This window comes from Bombina bombina, chromosome 2, assembly GCF_027579735.1.
Source record: "Bombina bombina isolate aBomBom1 chromosome 2, aBomBom1.pri, whole genome shotgun sequence".
Classification (NCBI taxonomy): domain Eukaryota; kingdom Metazoa; phylum Chordata; class Amphibia; order Anura; family Bombinatoridae; genus Bombina; species Bombina bombina.
Genome location: NC_069500.1, coordinates 355617848 through 355631343, shown reverse-complemented (window position 1 = coordinate 355631343; position 13496 = coordinate 355617848). Strand labels below are relative to the sequence as shown.

The window sequence follows — 13496 nt, the reverse complement described above, 5'->3', positions numbered from 1 at the left end:
CACTTCACATCAGGGTTCTGTTCTTGAAGGAATAGTTGTATTAAAAAAAAACCTGTGCAAAACTAATCCAATTATATCATTTCAATGGGAAGTAAATGAGTTTGGTTCCAGGACTCTCTCAAAATTACATTAATATTGTAATATTATATCTTAATATATAATGTGTTATATAATATTAGGACATTTACTTCCTGTTAGGTTCAATTTAAAAAAAGACCAGCATTAAAAATTATTACGGCTCTTTTACAGTTTACAAACTACTCATGTGCTGTACACAGTATTACAGTGCTGTGCTATAAATGCAGGCGGCAAAAACTCTTCAATTGATTTCAGCTAAGGGGCCTGTGAAAAAACGTCCTCAATAGTGGTCACGTGATCATTAGGAACAAATTTAACCAGCGTAAAACTACGGCTACCTGTACTGTTAATTAAAGCAAATCTATTTTTTTAATGTAACTTTCTTTGAAGGAGGGTTTCTTAAAAAAAAAGAAAAAAAAGGTATTAATATTCTTTCTGAAATGTTTTAGGAATTACTAAAAAAAACTGTTTTAGTTTCTGTATACCAATGAGTTTCCCAAAACTTTCAATATATATTTAAAAAAAAAATTCTCTATCTGCTTTGTCTGTTCCCAACAAAAGAAGCAAACTAAATCACAAAACTTTATTATAGGTGTGGCATGAGCAAGCATTGTGGTTTATACATATGCATTAGGAGAAAGAGGTAGAAGCACTCCTCTTTACTTGCCTTAATTCAGGGTTTTTCAAACCTACCCCCAGGTCTCCTTAACAAGCTAGATTTTCAGGATATCTGAAGTTGAACACAGGTGAAATATTCAGTAGATTACTAAACATGGTTCTTAACCTGCTCTGACCCAAGGTAATCCTGAAAAATCTGTCCTGTTAGATAGGCCTGAGGACAGGTTTGAAAACCCCTGCCTTTAAGTGATGGTTTCTACTTTATTATAATGAAGGTTTATTAAACATACCCATATTCTGCATAATATATATTAATATAAATTTTATATACACATTTAAACAATGTAAAATAGATTTATATCCTTACCTACCCACATTAAAAAAAATGCAGAAAGGTAGCCTACAACCTCTAAGTTATTGTGCAATTAGATACTGTTAATTTCTGGCTAAGGGTGGTTCTAAACCAGAGTATCCTAACTGCTATTGCAAACCATTCTGACAATTCATAGCTTTGGGAGAATAAAGTGCATAAGAAAGGCACACAATTAAACTACATCCTCTTTCGGTAAAACAGACCCAAGAAATCACAGCTATATTTTTTAAATTTGCAATATTCATTCTTTTGACCACAAGAATGTCTTATACAATACACCATCAATTTTGCAAAAAATGTGCAAGTACTGTTAGCTACAATTTATTTTCCCTTTTGTGTCCATTAATTCTTTAGGGCACAGTATCTGAAACCACTTCCTATCCGACACCTAAAAATAAAATGTACCTCATTAAATGTGAAATTATCCTTTTAGTATAGTTAACTAATAAGAAATTATTTAGTTAAAGAGCCATAATACCCAAATGTTTAAACACTTGAAAGTGATGAAGTATAGCTGTAAAAAGCTGACTAGAAAATATCTCCTGAACATCTCTATGTAAAAAAGAAAGATATTTTACCTCAAAAGTTCCTCAGTAGCCACATCCCATTGTAAAGGATTTCTAAGCAGCATTTTAGTGTGTCTGTCCTGGGACAGCTTAGGGGATGAGCCTTGTGCATTCTCGTATTATTTCCCTATTCAGCTTACTATGAAATCTCATGAGAGTTAAGTCAAATCTCATGAGATTACAATTAAAGAGTTCATGACCTCAGCACTGCTGATGCTGATTGGCTGCTGTTCATTTCTTCATTTTTTTTTTTCATTTTTTTTTTACCTGCAGTTGGGAGCAGGTGAAGTATAACTTTTTACACAGAACTTACTCTGCTGAGCTTAGAAGATTGTGAGGTAAAACATCTTCCTTTTTTACATAGAGATGCTCAGGTGATATTTTCCTGTCAGCTTTTTACAGTTATACTGCATCAGTTTCAAGTGATTTAGCATATGAGTATTATGTCCCTTTAACAGATACTTTTAAAGGAAACCCCTCCAAATGCAGGGGATGCCATTTATTATATTATACAGGTTTTAAAACAAATAAGATTTTTTTGGGGGGGACAGTCAGATCATGGCATTTTGCAAAAGAGTTAAGTTATTACAAGGGTTTAGACAAAGTGCACAAAAAAAAACAAATAAACAAACAAAACAAAATCTCAAACACACATTGCATCAATATATACCTGCAAAACAGAATGATTGTTAGAAGATCTTACTAGAATCCATCAGTAAAGGGGTCACATTAAAATATACAGACATGTTCCCTTTGTTAATCAAAAACGTTTTTTAAGTTAGACAATACAAAACAGAGTTATTATAAAATCAGGAGAAGACGGTTAATGTTGGGTATTTATTGAAACAGTTCTATGCACCTCACAGTTTTTAGTAAATTTTCTGCTTAATAAAAAAGCACATCAAGTATGGTTAAGACCTTTTTTAAGCAAAACACCCAAACCGTCATAGCAAACAATAAAATATTGCGGAGTTTGACTATAATTAAAGAAAAAGGGGAATAATAAAATATTTGGACAGTCTTTTAAAGTGAGCATTATAGTGTCCCCCCCCCCAAAAAAAAAGCATAGTTTTCTTTTCCTGATCTCCCAGATGCTTCAGATAAGGCAATGTACAAAGATGTCTGCTTTTGGTTTGGAGGTAATTGATTAATGTTCACAGATACATTTGAAGCTGCCAAGAAGACAGGAAGAAGTTTTATAAAGAAGGTGCCAACCAGAAAAATCATATACCCATCAAATAATGAAAAAGTGCTCATTTTAAAAGTACTCCCATTTAAAAATGTTGTCACTAGTAAAAAATGTAAAATCTACAAGTTTAGCAAAACAAAAATTCTGCATTGATTTTACTTCCATGCATGTACACTATTGGCCGAGCAAGTTTCTGGGTAGAAAGAGTGCATGATACCTATGGACATATTGCTAGTTGACCAAACAGGAAAAGGGGGAGTCTTAAGAAGCACATCTGACAGGAGGACTATGGAGGGGGTTATCTAGCAGGTCTAACGTATATGCAACACGATTTAACTGCATCTAAAGAGACAATCGGGAGGATTTAGACAAACTAGGAACCGAGGACCTAAATGAGGTACTAAAGCAGTGTATTCAGGTGTGTTCTACTGATTTCAGAAGCCTAAAGGAATGTCTCTGGTTAACTGAGAAACTCATTTAATTAGGAGGGTAATAGTTGTGTAAAGCACCTCTGGATTTGTTTTAATAAATTTACAGGTTTTACTTTAAAGGGACAGTCTACTCCAGAATTGTAATAGTTTAAAAAGCTAGAAAATCCCTTTATTACCTATTCCCCAGTTTTGCATTATATTACTATACTTGTTACCTCTCTGTGGTTGCCTTGTATCTAAGCCTCTGCAGAGTACCCCCATATTTAAGTTCTTTTGACAGACTTGTATTTTAGCCAATCAGGGCTGACTCATAGTTAAATCCACATGAGTAAGCACAGAGTTTCAATATGGCACACACAAACTAGTACGGACTAGCTGTGAAAACTGTCAAAATGCAATGAGATAAGAAGTGGCCTTCAAAGGCTTAGAAATTGGCATATGAGTCTGCCTAGGTTCAGCTTTCAACAAGGAAAACCAAGAGAACAAATCAAATGGGATGATAAAAGTTAATTGGAAAGTTGTTTAAAAATGGAATGCCCTATCTGAATCATGAAAGTTTTATTTTGACTGGACTGTCCCTTTGTCTTTTATTGAGCTACTGACCAGTTTCACTGCTGGGGAACAAATTGTGAGAACACCTGTCTGTCAGCATAAAGGAGTACTGCAACTTTTGTGAGTGGGCATTTTACTGGACTCTGTTTATGGTTTACAGAGAAATAATTTGCTCCACTTTTTTTTTTAAAGAAACATTAGGATACGTGCTGCCTATTGAAGATTATGTTTAGACTAACGGATATAATAGATCCACATGCTTGGAACTAAATATAATATCCTGAAGGTTTTGAATTTACTTTGGGTATCCTCTACAGAACCCTTTTTTTACATATTTTTTAAATCCATGATTTAATTATTTTATATATATATATATATATATATATATATATATATATTGGGGGGAAAAAGTATTTAGTCAGCCACCGATTGTTCTCCCACTTAAGAAGATGAGAGAGGCCTGTAATTTTCATAATAGGTATACCTCAACTATGAGAGACAAAATGTGGAAACAAATCCAGACAATCACATTGTCTGATTTGGAAAGAATTTATTTGCAAATTATGGTGGAAAATAAGTATTTGGTCACCTACAAACAAGCAAGATTTCTGGCTCTCACATACCTGTATCTTCTTCTTTAAGAGGCTCCTCTGTCCTCCACTCATTACCTGTATTAATGGCACCTGTTTGAACTTGTTATAAAAGACACCTGTCCACAACCTCAAACAGTCACACTCCAAACTCCACTATGGTGAAGACCAAAGAGCTGTCAAAGGACACCAGAAACAAAATTGTAGACCTGCACCAGGCTGGGAAGACTGAATCTGCAATAGGCAAGCAGCTTGGTGTGAAGAAATCAACTGAGGGAGCAATAACTAGAAAATGGAAGACATACAAGACCACTGATAATCTCCCTCGATCTGGGGCTCCACGCAAGATCTCACGATGTGGGGTCAAAATGATCACATGAACGGTGAGCAAACAACACAGAACCACACTGGGGGGCCTAGTGAATGACCTGCAGAGAGCTGGACCAACGTAACAGAGGCTACCATCAGTAACACACTACGCTGCCAGGGACTCAGATCCTGCAGTGCCAGACGTGTCACCCTGCTTAAGCCAGTACATGTCCGGGCCCGTCTGAAGTATGCTAGAGAGCATTTGGATGATCCAGAAGCAGATTGGGAGAATGTCATATGGTCAGATGAAACCAAAGTAGAACTGTTTGGTAGAAACACAACTTGTCGTGTTTGGAGGAGAGAGAACACCATACCTACTGTGAAGCATGGGGGTGGCAACATCATGCTTTGGGGCTGTTTCTCTGCAAAGGGAACAGGACGACTGATCCGTGTACATGAAAGAATGAATGGGGCCATCTATCGTGAGATTTTGAGTGCAAACCTCCTTCCATCAGCAAGGGCATTGAAGATGAAATGTGGCTGGGTCTTTCAGCATGACAATGATCCCAAACACACCGCCCGGGCAATGAAAGAGTGGCTTCGTAAGAAGCATTTTAAGGTCCTGGAGTGGCCTAGCCAGTCTCCAGATCTCAACCCCATAGAAAACCTTTGGAGGGAGTTGAAAGTCCGTGTTGCCCAGCGACAGCCCCAAAACATCACTGCTCTAGAGGAGATCTGTATGCAGGAATGGGCCAACATACCAGCAGCAGTGTGTGACAAACTTGTGAAGACTTACAGAAAACGTTTGACCTCTGTCATTGCCAACAAAGGATATATAACAAAGTATTGAGATGAACTTTTGATATTGACCAAATACTTATTTCTCACCATAATTTGCAAATAAATTCTTTCCAATTCAGACAATGTGATTGTCTGGATTTGTTTCCACATTTTGTCTCTCATAGTTGAGGTATACCGATGATGAAAATTACAGGCCTCTCATCTTCTTAAGTGGGAGAACTTGCACAATTGGTGGCTGACTTAATACTTTTTTCCCCACTGTGTGTATATATATATATATATATATATCACAAACAATGTTTTGTTTTAACTATGATGCTCACTTAAATATTAACTGTATCCCTTGAACCATTTCTACTAACACATATTTGTTGTCTTTGCTATGTGAAAAGAGCATGGTAATATTGTAAATTGGTATTTTATACACTGAAAATCGATACAAATTTGGTACTTATAAAATATTTTGTAATGGCAAAACTATCAGTGCACTAAAATGATGCACTGAAGGCACTTGCAGCAATAAGGTTGACGTTCCAAATGAAAAAGATCTATAAAAATGTGTGATTTACAAAAGCTGAGAAAATAAACACTTCTTTATGCACATATATACACAAACACACACACACTAATATTTAAAACTCAAAAGCAATCCAGTGAATCAAAAAGGTAAGTGATGCATGCATTTGAATTACACTTAAATCCTTTGCATGCTACTTAAAAGTCTGACCTGCAGTGACATGCAAAACAATAAATTGCTTGCCCTTATGGAAGAGGCAAACATTACAGAAGCAGGATTATACTTTGTGTGGCTACATAAAAATTAGCTGCATGTGCTTGAATATTGAGTACTCATTTCCAGACTTCTGTCTACTTCAAGATTGGTCCACGACTTGTCTTTTCTAAACTGAAGTTTGGCACATACAGTGTAAGCCTTGGCAAGCACCTTTATAGGGGTACGTTCTTTAGTAAAGAGCAGACTCTTTGGTGGACTGGAAGTATAGAAAGATACTTTCTCCTTTAGACACAACGCAGCATGCTGAGGGCCAGTAGCAAAATCCCTAGTATTACAATCTGCTTAATATTTTACAGTGGTAACAGTGCATGTTGTATTTCAAAAGGAACTACACAGTACGGAAACGTCAGTCCGACAGTTTATGTACTGTATTCCATATAACAAAACATACATTAACCCTTTTAAAAGGTATATTAAAGGACATAAAACACGTTGGGATAGAGACAAAAATAGAATATGTACTTCAATTACTTTACCTGCAAATTTATACTGCAGTGCCTCGCCATTAACCTTTCTTTTAAGTTACACAATTGTACAGCTCTAACTCCCCCCACACAATTCCTTTTATGGCTGTATCTATATCCACCTTTGTGTGGTAGAATACAAGACTTTAACACTCATCTGCTGTAGCATACCTAGAAGCAACTAAGCTGCTGTGAACTCAGTTGAAATATCATGCCTGTGTTACTGAAGCTAAACACTGATAAGGGGTGGTGGATCAGACTACTCCAGACAGCATGGCTATGTAACCAATTTTGAAAATTATTTTAAAATACTTGTCAGCAATTTTTAAACAATTTTTTTATGCAAACTATTTTAACGTAATTAGCCCTTTTAGGATATGCACATATCTCAACATGTTTTATGGCACTTTAATATTTATGCATAATGACCAGGATGATATTGTCCAGAGTCTCCTCTATGGTCTAACTGATTCTGAAGTTGAGCAAGCTCTGAAAGTTCAGTTAAATCCTTCAGCTGCCGGTCTGTTTTATGGCTAACTAATGATCTGTAGAAATGAACAGCAAATATGATAAAAATTACTCCAAATGGGACCATGATGGACGTTGATGCAATCGCAGCTGCCTTTCCTGGGCTGATGGAAGAATCGTTTACAGAGGATTTTGGACTGTTCACTGGGAGAAATTTTACCCAACACAGCAATACAACCTCTGCCAGGAACAGGAGAGTGCCAATGACTGTGGAGAAGGCCCAGGCTAGTTCAATATGCCGATGCATCCGCTCATGTGGGGATTCTTTGACAGAGTTGAGATTATGGACATTGCTAACAGCTTCGATATTGGGAAGAATACAAGTGCTTATCATGAGCGCGAAGAGATGAACAGCGACCAACACCGTTGTGCATGCACTAAAGGCAATCAACAGACCGGTTGGGTAGGCATATTCTCCATCTAGCTGAACTTCCACCATTGCAACCTGTAAAAAGAGACAAAAAGACAAGAAGTTACTTCAAAAGTCGGTAATCGCTCTAATTCCAAAATATATACATTTAACTGCTAGCACGGCTATTGACTAAGAGGTGGAAGCGTCACCTCATTAAACGCGTTCAGCTCGGCATAAACTGGCTGCAAATAAAGGTACTTTCAACAGGTTTTTTTTTTTTTATACTTCATGACTTAAAGTTTAGACTTGGCCAATATGTCATTCTATAGCAAGACAACAGATATGTCTTGTTATTACAAGGTGTTTATTGACCCTTTAAGTTTACAGTAATGCCAAAGTTTTAATTCTCATCAGATAAGAAATGCAGGAAAAGTAATTGGTTCTGCAGGTTTTATGGGACCTTAAAAATATAAAAGGGACATTGTACACTAGATTTTTCTTTAAATAAATGTTTTGTAGATGCTCCACTTATGTAGCCTATATGGGAGTGTTTTTGTAACAAAATATAGTTTTGTTTATTTTTACATAACGTGCTGATTTTCAGACTGCTAATCAAGTCACAAAGTTTTAGATGTATACTGATGTCTACATATTCCTGCTGGCTCCTGTTTCTCAAATGGGTCTTTTCTTTTACAAGATATGACGAGTCCACGGATTTTATCCTTACTTATGGGATATCGCCTCCTGGTCAGCAGGAGGAGGCAAAGAGCTCCACAGCAGAGCTGCATAAATAGCTCCTCCCTTCCCCCCAACCCAGTCATTCTCTTTGCCTGTGTTAGTGATAGGAGTGAGGTAAAGTGAGGTGTTAGTTTAGATTCTTCAATCAAGAGTTTATTATTTTTAAATGGTGCCAAAGTGTACTATTTTTATATGGAGCAGCCTCTGGAGTTTATAACCTTATGGTTTTGGGAACTGGTGAGGTTTCACCTGCACTGCACCTCCCACATTTATGCTGCTCTTCTGTGATGGCTTTAGAGAAGTTTAACTAAGGCCCTTCTGTCTGCACAGGAGCTCAGGAGGAAGAGTGGACCCCCTGATACTGTGAGTTTTTCATGCTGTTCCTCAGCATGGAGGTAAGTGCAGTCTTTATGTTTCTGGGGCCCTGCAGCATAACTCAGAACTGACTGTACTCTACATTTTGATACTATGGGCTTATAGGCTTTATGGCAGTATGCAGATTCTCACTGAGGTCACAGAGAATGAGAACCGACATATTGTCTCCTTTTTTCCCCAGACACTCTAACTTTTGAAACAAACACATAAGGGTTAGAAGCGCTGGAATAGTATGGTGGCTTGACGCTAATATGGGCAACTCTCTCTATTTCTTTATTGAACTACAGAGCTGGCTGACGCTGGGTTATTCAGGAGGGATAAGAAGGTTTTTGATATCCCTTTCATAAGACTGCGGTTAATGGCAGTACTTGTTTGTGTAAAAATCGATTCCACAGAGGACGGATGTTATGTTTCCGCACACGATGGGCAGGGCTTGGTGTTGGCGCGCTTTTGCCCAGTTTCCTCTATCCGGGTTCCGACATAACAGTGCTGCCTCTCAGTTCCTAGGCCCGCTTGTTACTTATCCTCACAAGCGATCTTAGGTGCTCCGGACAAGAGATTTTAGTGTTGAGAGCGTGGAGGCAGGTAGGAGCCACAGCAGAGCTGCGGCAGGGTGACTGTATTTTTTTATTTTATATTCAGTCATAAACGGTTTTCCTGTGTCTATCTTAAAGCTACGTTACAGGGTTAGCTATATGTAAGAAGAAGCCTATCTCTGTCTAGTTTCTTATATAAAATAAAAGAGAACGTTTTTTTACAGTGGATGGCTTTTAAAGACAAAGTACTTTAAATTGGATTAGCTAGATTTTAGAGACATAATCCAAGCCTGCCATTGCTTTTCTGTATATCATGGAGGACATGGAGCAAAGCACATGTCATATGTGTTTAGATGCCATTGTGGAACCCCCTGTTACACTTTGTCCCGCATGTATTGAAAGGGCTTTACAGTGCAAAGAAAATATATTTTTTTAATAAAGATAGTTCTAAGGAATGTGTTCAGCCTGAGGAACTTCAGGATATGCCGCAACTTTCTTCCCAAGCGTCACAGCCTTTAACGCCCACTCAAGCAATGCCGGTTTCTTCCACTGTGTCTGCTTCATTTACTCTGCACGATATGGCTGCAGTTATGTCATCCACTCTTTCAGAAGCTTTATCTAAGTTACCAGATTTTCAAGGTAAACGCAGTAGGGCAGAGGCCCATGGGGTCCCTGCGACTTCTGATGACTCTCTCTGATGTAACCCCCCAGGGCTCTGATTTGGGGAGGCTCTGTCTGAGGGGGAACTGTCTGACTCAGGGCGTGCTTTACCTCAGCCAGATTCGGAAGTAATGTCTTTCAGATTTAAACTTGAACACCTCCGCCTGTTACTACGAGAAGTTTTAATGACTCTGGACGACTGACTCTATTGTAGTCCCTCCAGAAAAATTAAGTAAGATGGACAGATATTTAGAGGTCCCTTCATATTCTTAAGTTTTTCCGGTTCCTAAGAGAATTTCGGAAATTATTGCTAGGGAATGGGAAAGACCGGGTATTCCATTCTCTCCTTCCCCTATGTTTAAAAAGATGTATCCTATAGCTGCCGCCATTCGGGATTCTTGGCAGTCTATCCCTAAGGTGGAGGGAGCTATTTCTACCCTGGCTAAGCGTATGACTATCCCTATCGAGGACAGTTGTGCTTTCAAGGACCCCATGGATAAGAAATTAGAGGGTCTTCTCAAGACGCTCTATGTTCACCAAGGGTTTCTCTTGCAGCTGACGGCCTGCATTGTAACAGTTACAACTACGGCTGCCTTTTGGTTTGATGCTCTGGAGGAATCTCTTAGGACTGAGACTTCCTTAGAGGAAATATAAGATAGAATTAAGGCCCTTAAACTGGCTAATTCGTTTATTACGGACGCCGCTTTTCAGATTACCAAGTTGGCGGCTAAGAATTTAGGGTTCTCCATCTTAGCTCGGAGAGCCTTATGGTTAAAGTCTTGGTCTGCGGATGTGTCCTCTAAATCCAAGCTTTTGGCTATTCCTTTCAAGGGAAAGACCTTATTCGGGCCTGACTTGAAAGAAATAATTTCTGATATTACGGGAGGTAAGAGTCACCTCCTTCCTCAAGATAAGACATCTAAACAGAGGAGACGACAGAGCAATTTTCGTTCTTTTCGAAACTTCAAGGGAGTTCCCTCGTCCTCTTCCACGAAACAGGACGGAAATTATTCACAATCCAAACCTTCCTGGAGACCCAACCAGGCTTGGAACAAGGGTAAACAACCCAAGAAGCCCGCTGCTGCTCCCAAGACAGCATGAAGAGGCAGCCCCCGATCTGGGGCTGGATCTAGTAGGGGGAAGACTTTCTCTCTTTGTCCAGGCTTGGATTAAGAGACGTTCAGGATCCTTGGACACTAGAAATCGTGTCTCATGGGTATCAGTTGGAGTTCAAAAATTCCTACCCAAAGGGAAGATTTCTTCTTTCACGATTGTCTGTAGACCAGATAAAAAGAGAGGCGTTCTTACGTTGTGTAGAAGACCTCTTCACCATGGGAGTAATTTGTCCCGTCCCAATACAGGAACAGGGACAGGGGTTTTACTCAAATCTTTTCGTGGTTCCCAAAAAAAGAGGGAACGTTCCGACCCATTTAAGATATCAAGAGTCTAAACAAGTTTCTCAGAGTTCCATCCTTCAAGATGGAGACTATTCGGACAATTCTTCAATTGATCCAGGAGGGTCAATATATGACTACCGTGGACTTAAAGGATGCATATCTTCATATTCCTATCCACAAAGATCATCACCAGTTCCTAAGGTTTGCCTTCCTGGACAAACATTTTCAGTTCGTGGCTCTGCCTTTCGGGCTGGCCACGGCACCCAGGATCTTCACGAAGGTTCTAAAGTCTTTGCTAGCGATTCTCAGACCGCGAGGCATTGCAGTGGCGCCTTATCTGGACGATATTCTGATCCAGGCGTCGTCTTATCAACTGACAAAGTCTCATACCGACATGGTTCTGTCCTTTCTAAAGCCTCACGAGTAGAAGGTGAATCTAGAAAAGGAGTTCACTAATTCCACAGACAAGGGTTCCTTTCCTGGGAACTCTAATAGACTCTACATCCATGAAAATCTTCCTGACGGAAGTCAGAAAGTTAAAGATTTTGAATACATGCCGAACCCTTCAGGCCAATCCTCGGCCAACAGTGGCTCAGTGCATGGAGGCAATTGGATTAATGGTGGTGGCGGCAATGGACATCATTCCGTTTGCTCGTTTTCATCTCAGACCTCTACAACTGAGCATGCTCAGACAGTGGAATGGAGATTATGCACATTTGTCTTCTCAGATAGATCTGGATCAGGAGACAAGAGACTCTCTTCTTTGGTGGTTGTCACAGGATCATCTGTCCCAATGGACGTGCTTCCGCAGACCCTCATGGGTGATAGTGACAACAGACGCCAGTCTACTAGGATGGGGTGCAGTCTGGAATTCCCTGAAGGCTCAGGGTGTGTGGACTCGGTCGGAGTCTCTACTTCCAATCAATATTCTGGAGTTGAGGGCAATATTCAATGCTCTTCAGGCTTGGCCTCAGTTGGCTTCGGCCAGATTCATCCGGTTTCCGTCGGACAACATCACGACTGTGGCTTACATCAATCATCAGGGAGGAACAAGGAGTTCCTTAGCGATGACAGAAGTATCCAAGATAATTTGGTGGGCGGAGGCTCACTCTTGTTATCCGTCGGCAATCTACATTCCAGGAGTGGACAACTGGGAGGCGGATTTTTTGAGTAGACAGACGTTTCATCCGGGGGAATGGGAAGTCCATCCAGAGGTCTTTGCTACCCTCATTCTCAGGTGGGGCAGACCGGATTTGGATCTGATGGCATCTCGTCAGAATGCCAAGCTTCCAAGATATGGATCCAGGTCCAGGGATCCTCAGGCCGAACTGATAGATGCCTTGGTGGTGCCTTGGTTGTTCAACCTAGCTTATGTGTTTCCACCGTTTGCTCTCCTTCCCAGGGTGATTGCACGGATCAAACAGGAGAGGGCTTCAGTAATTCTAATCGCTCCTGCGTGGCCTCGCAGGACTTGGTATGCCGATCTAGTGGACATGTCTTCTCTGCTGCCGTGGAAGCTTCCATTGAGGCAGGACCTTCTCATTCAGGGACCCTTCCATCATCCGAATCTAATTTCTCTGCAGCTGACTGCTTGGAGATTGAACACTTGATTTTATCTAAGCGAGGGTTCTCTGATGCGGTCATTGATACCTTGATTCAGGCGCGCAAGCCTGTTACTAGAAAAATTTACCATAAGATATGGCGTAAATATCTTTATTGGTGTGAATCCAAGGGCTACTCATGAAGTAGGGTTAGGATTCCCAGGATTTTATCTTTTCTCCAAGACGGATTGGAGAAAGGGTTGTCAGCAAGTTCCTTAAAGGGACAGATTTCTGCTTTGTCTATTTTGCTACACAAGCGTCTGGCAGATGTTCCAGATGTTCAATCTTTTTGTCAGGCCCTGACTAGAATCCGGCCTGTGTTTAGACCAATTGCTCCTCCTTGGAATTTGAATTTAGTTCTTAATGTTCTTCAAGGGGTTCCCTTTGAATCTATGCATTCCATAGATATTAAGTTATTATCTTGGAAAGTTTTATTTTTGGTTGCTATTTCTTCTGCTTGCAGGGTTTCTGAGCTTTCGGCATTACAATGTGATTCTTCTTATCTTATTTTCCATTCTGATAAGGTGGTGTTACGTACCAAACCT

General features: G+C 39.7%; 1 protein-coding gene across 3 annotated transcripts in view; it reads right to left on the bottom strand.

Moving 5' to 3' along the window:
- The window catches only part of ORAI1 (ORAI calcium release-activated calcium modulator 1), a 58001-nt gene that overhangs the window by 18658 nt on the left and 25847 nt on the right, over positions 1 to 13496 (bottom strand). For 2 of the 3 annotated variants that reach the window (XM_053701745.1, XM_053701747.1), the window contains exon 2: positions 5688 to 7737. The exons of the other annotated variant lie outside the window; for it this stretch is intronic. In XM_053701745.1, coding sequence (XP_053557720.1) covers positions 7180 to 7737 — 558 coding nt within the window. In that variant the 3' untranslated portion in view covers positions 5688 to 7179. Of the gene's footprint in view, positions 1 to 5687; positions 7738 to 13496 lie in introns of those variants that run through there. 3 annotated transcript variants of the gene reach the window in all.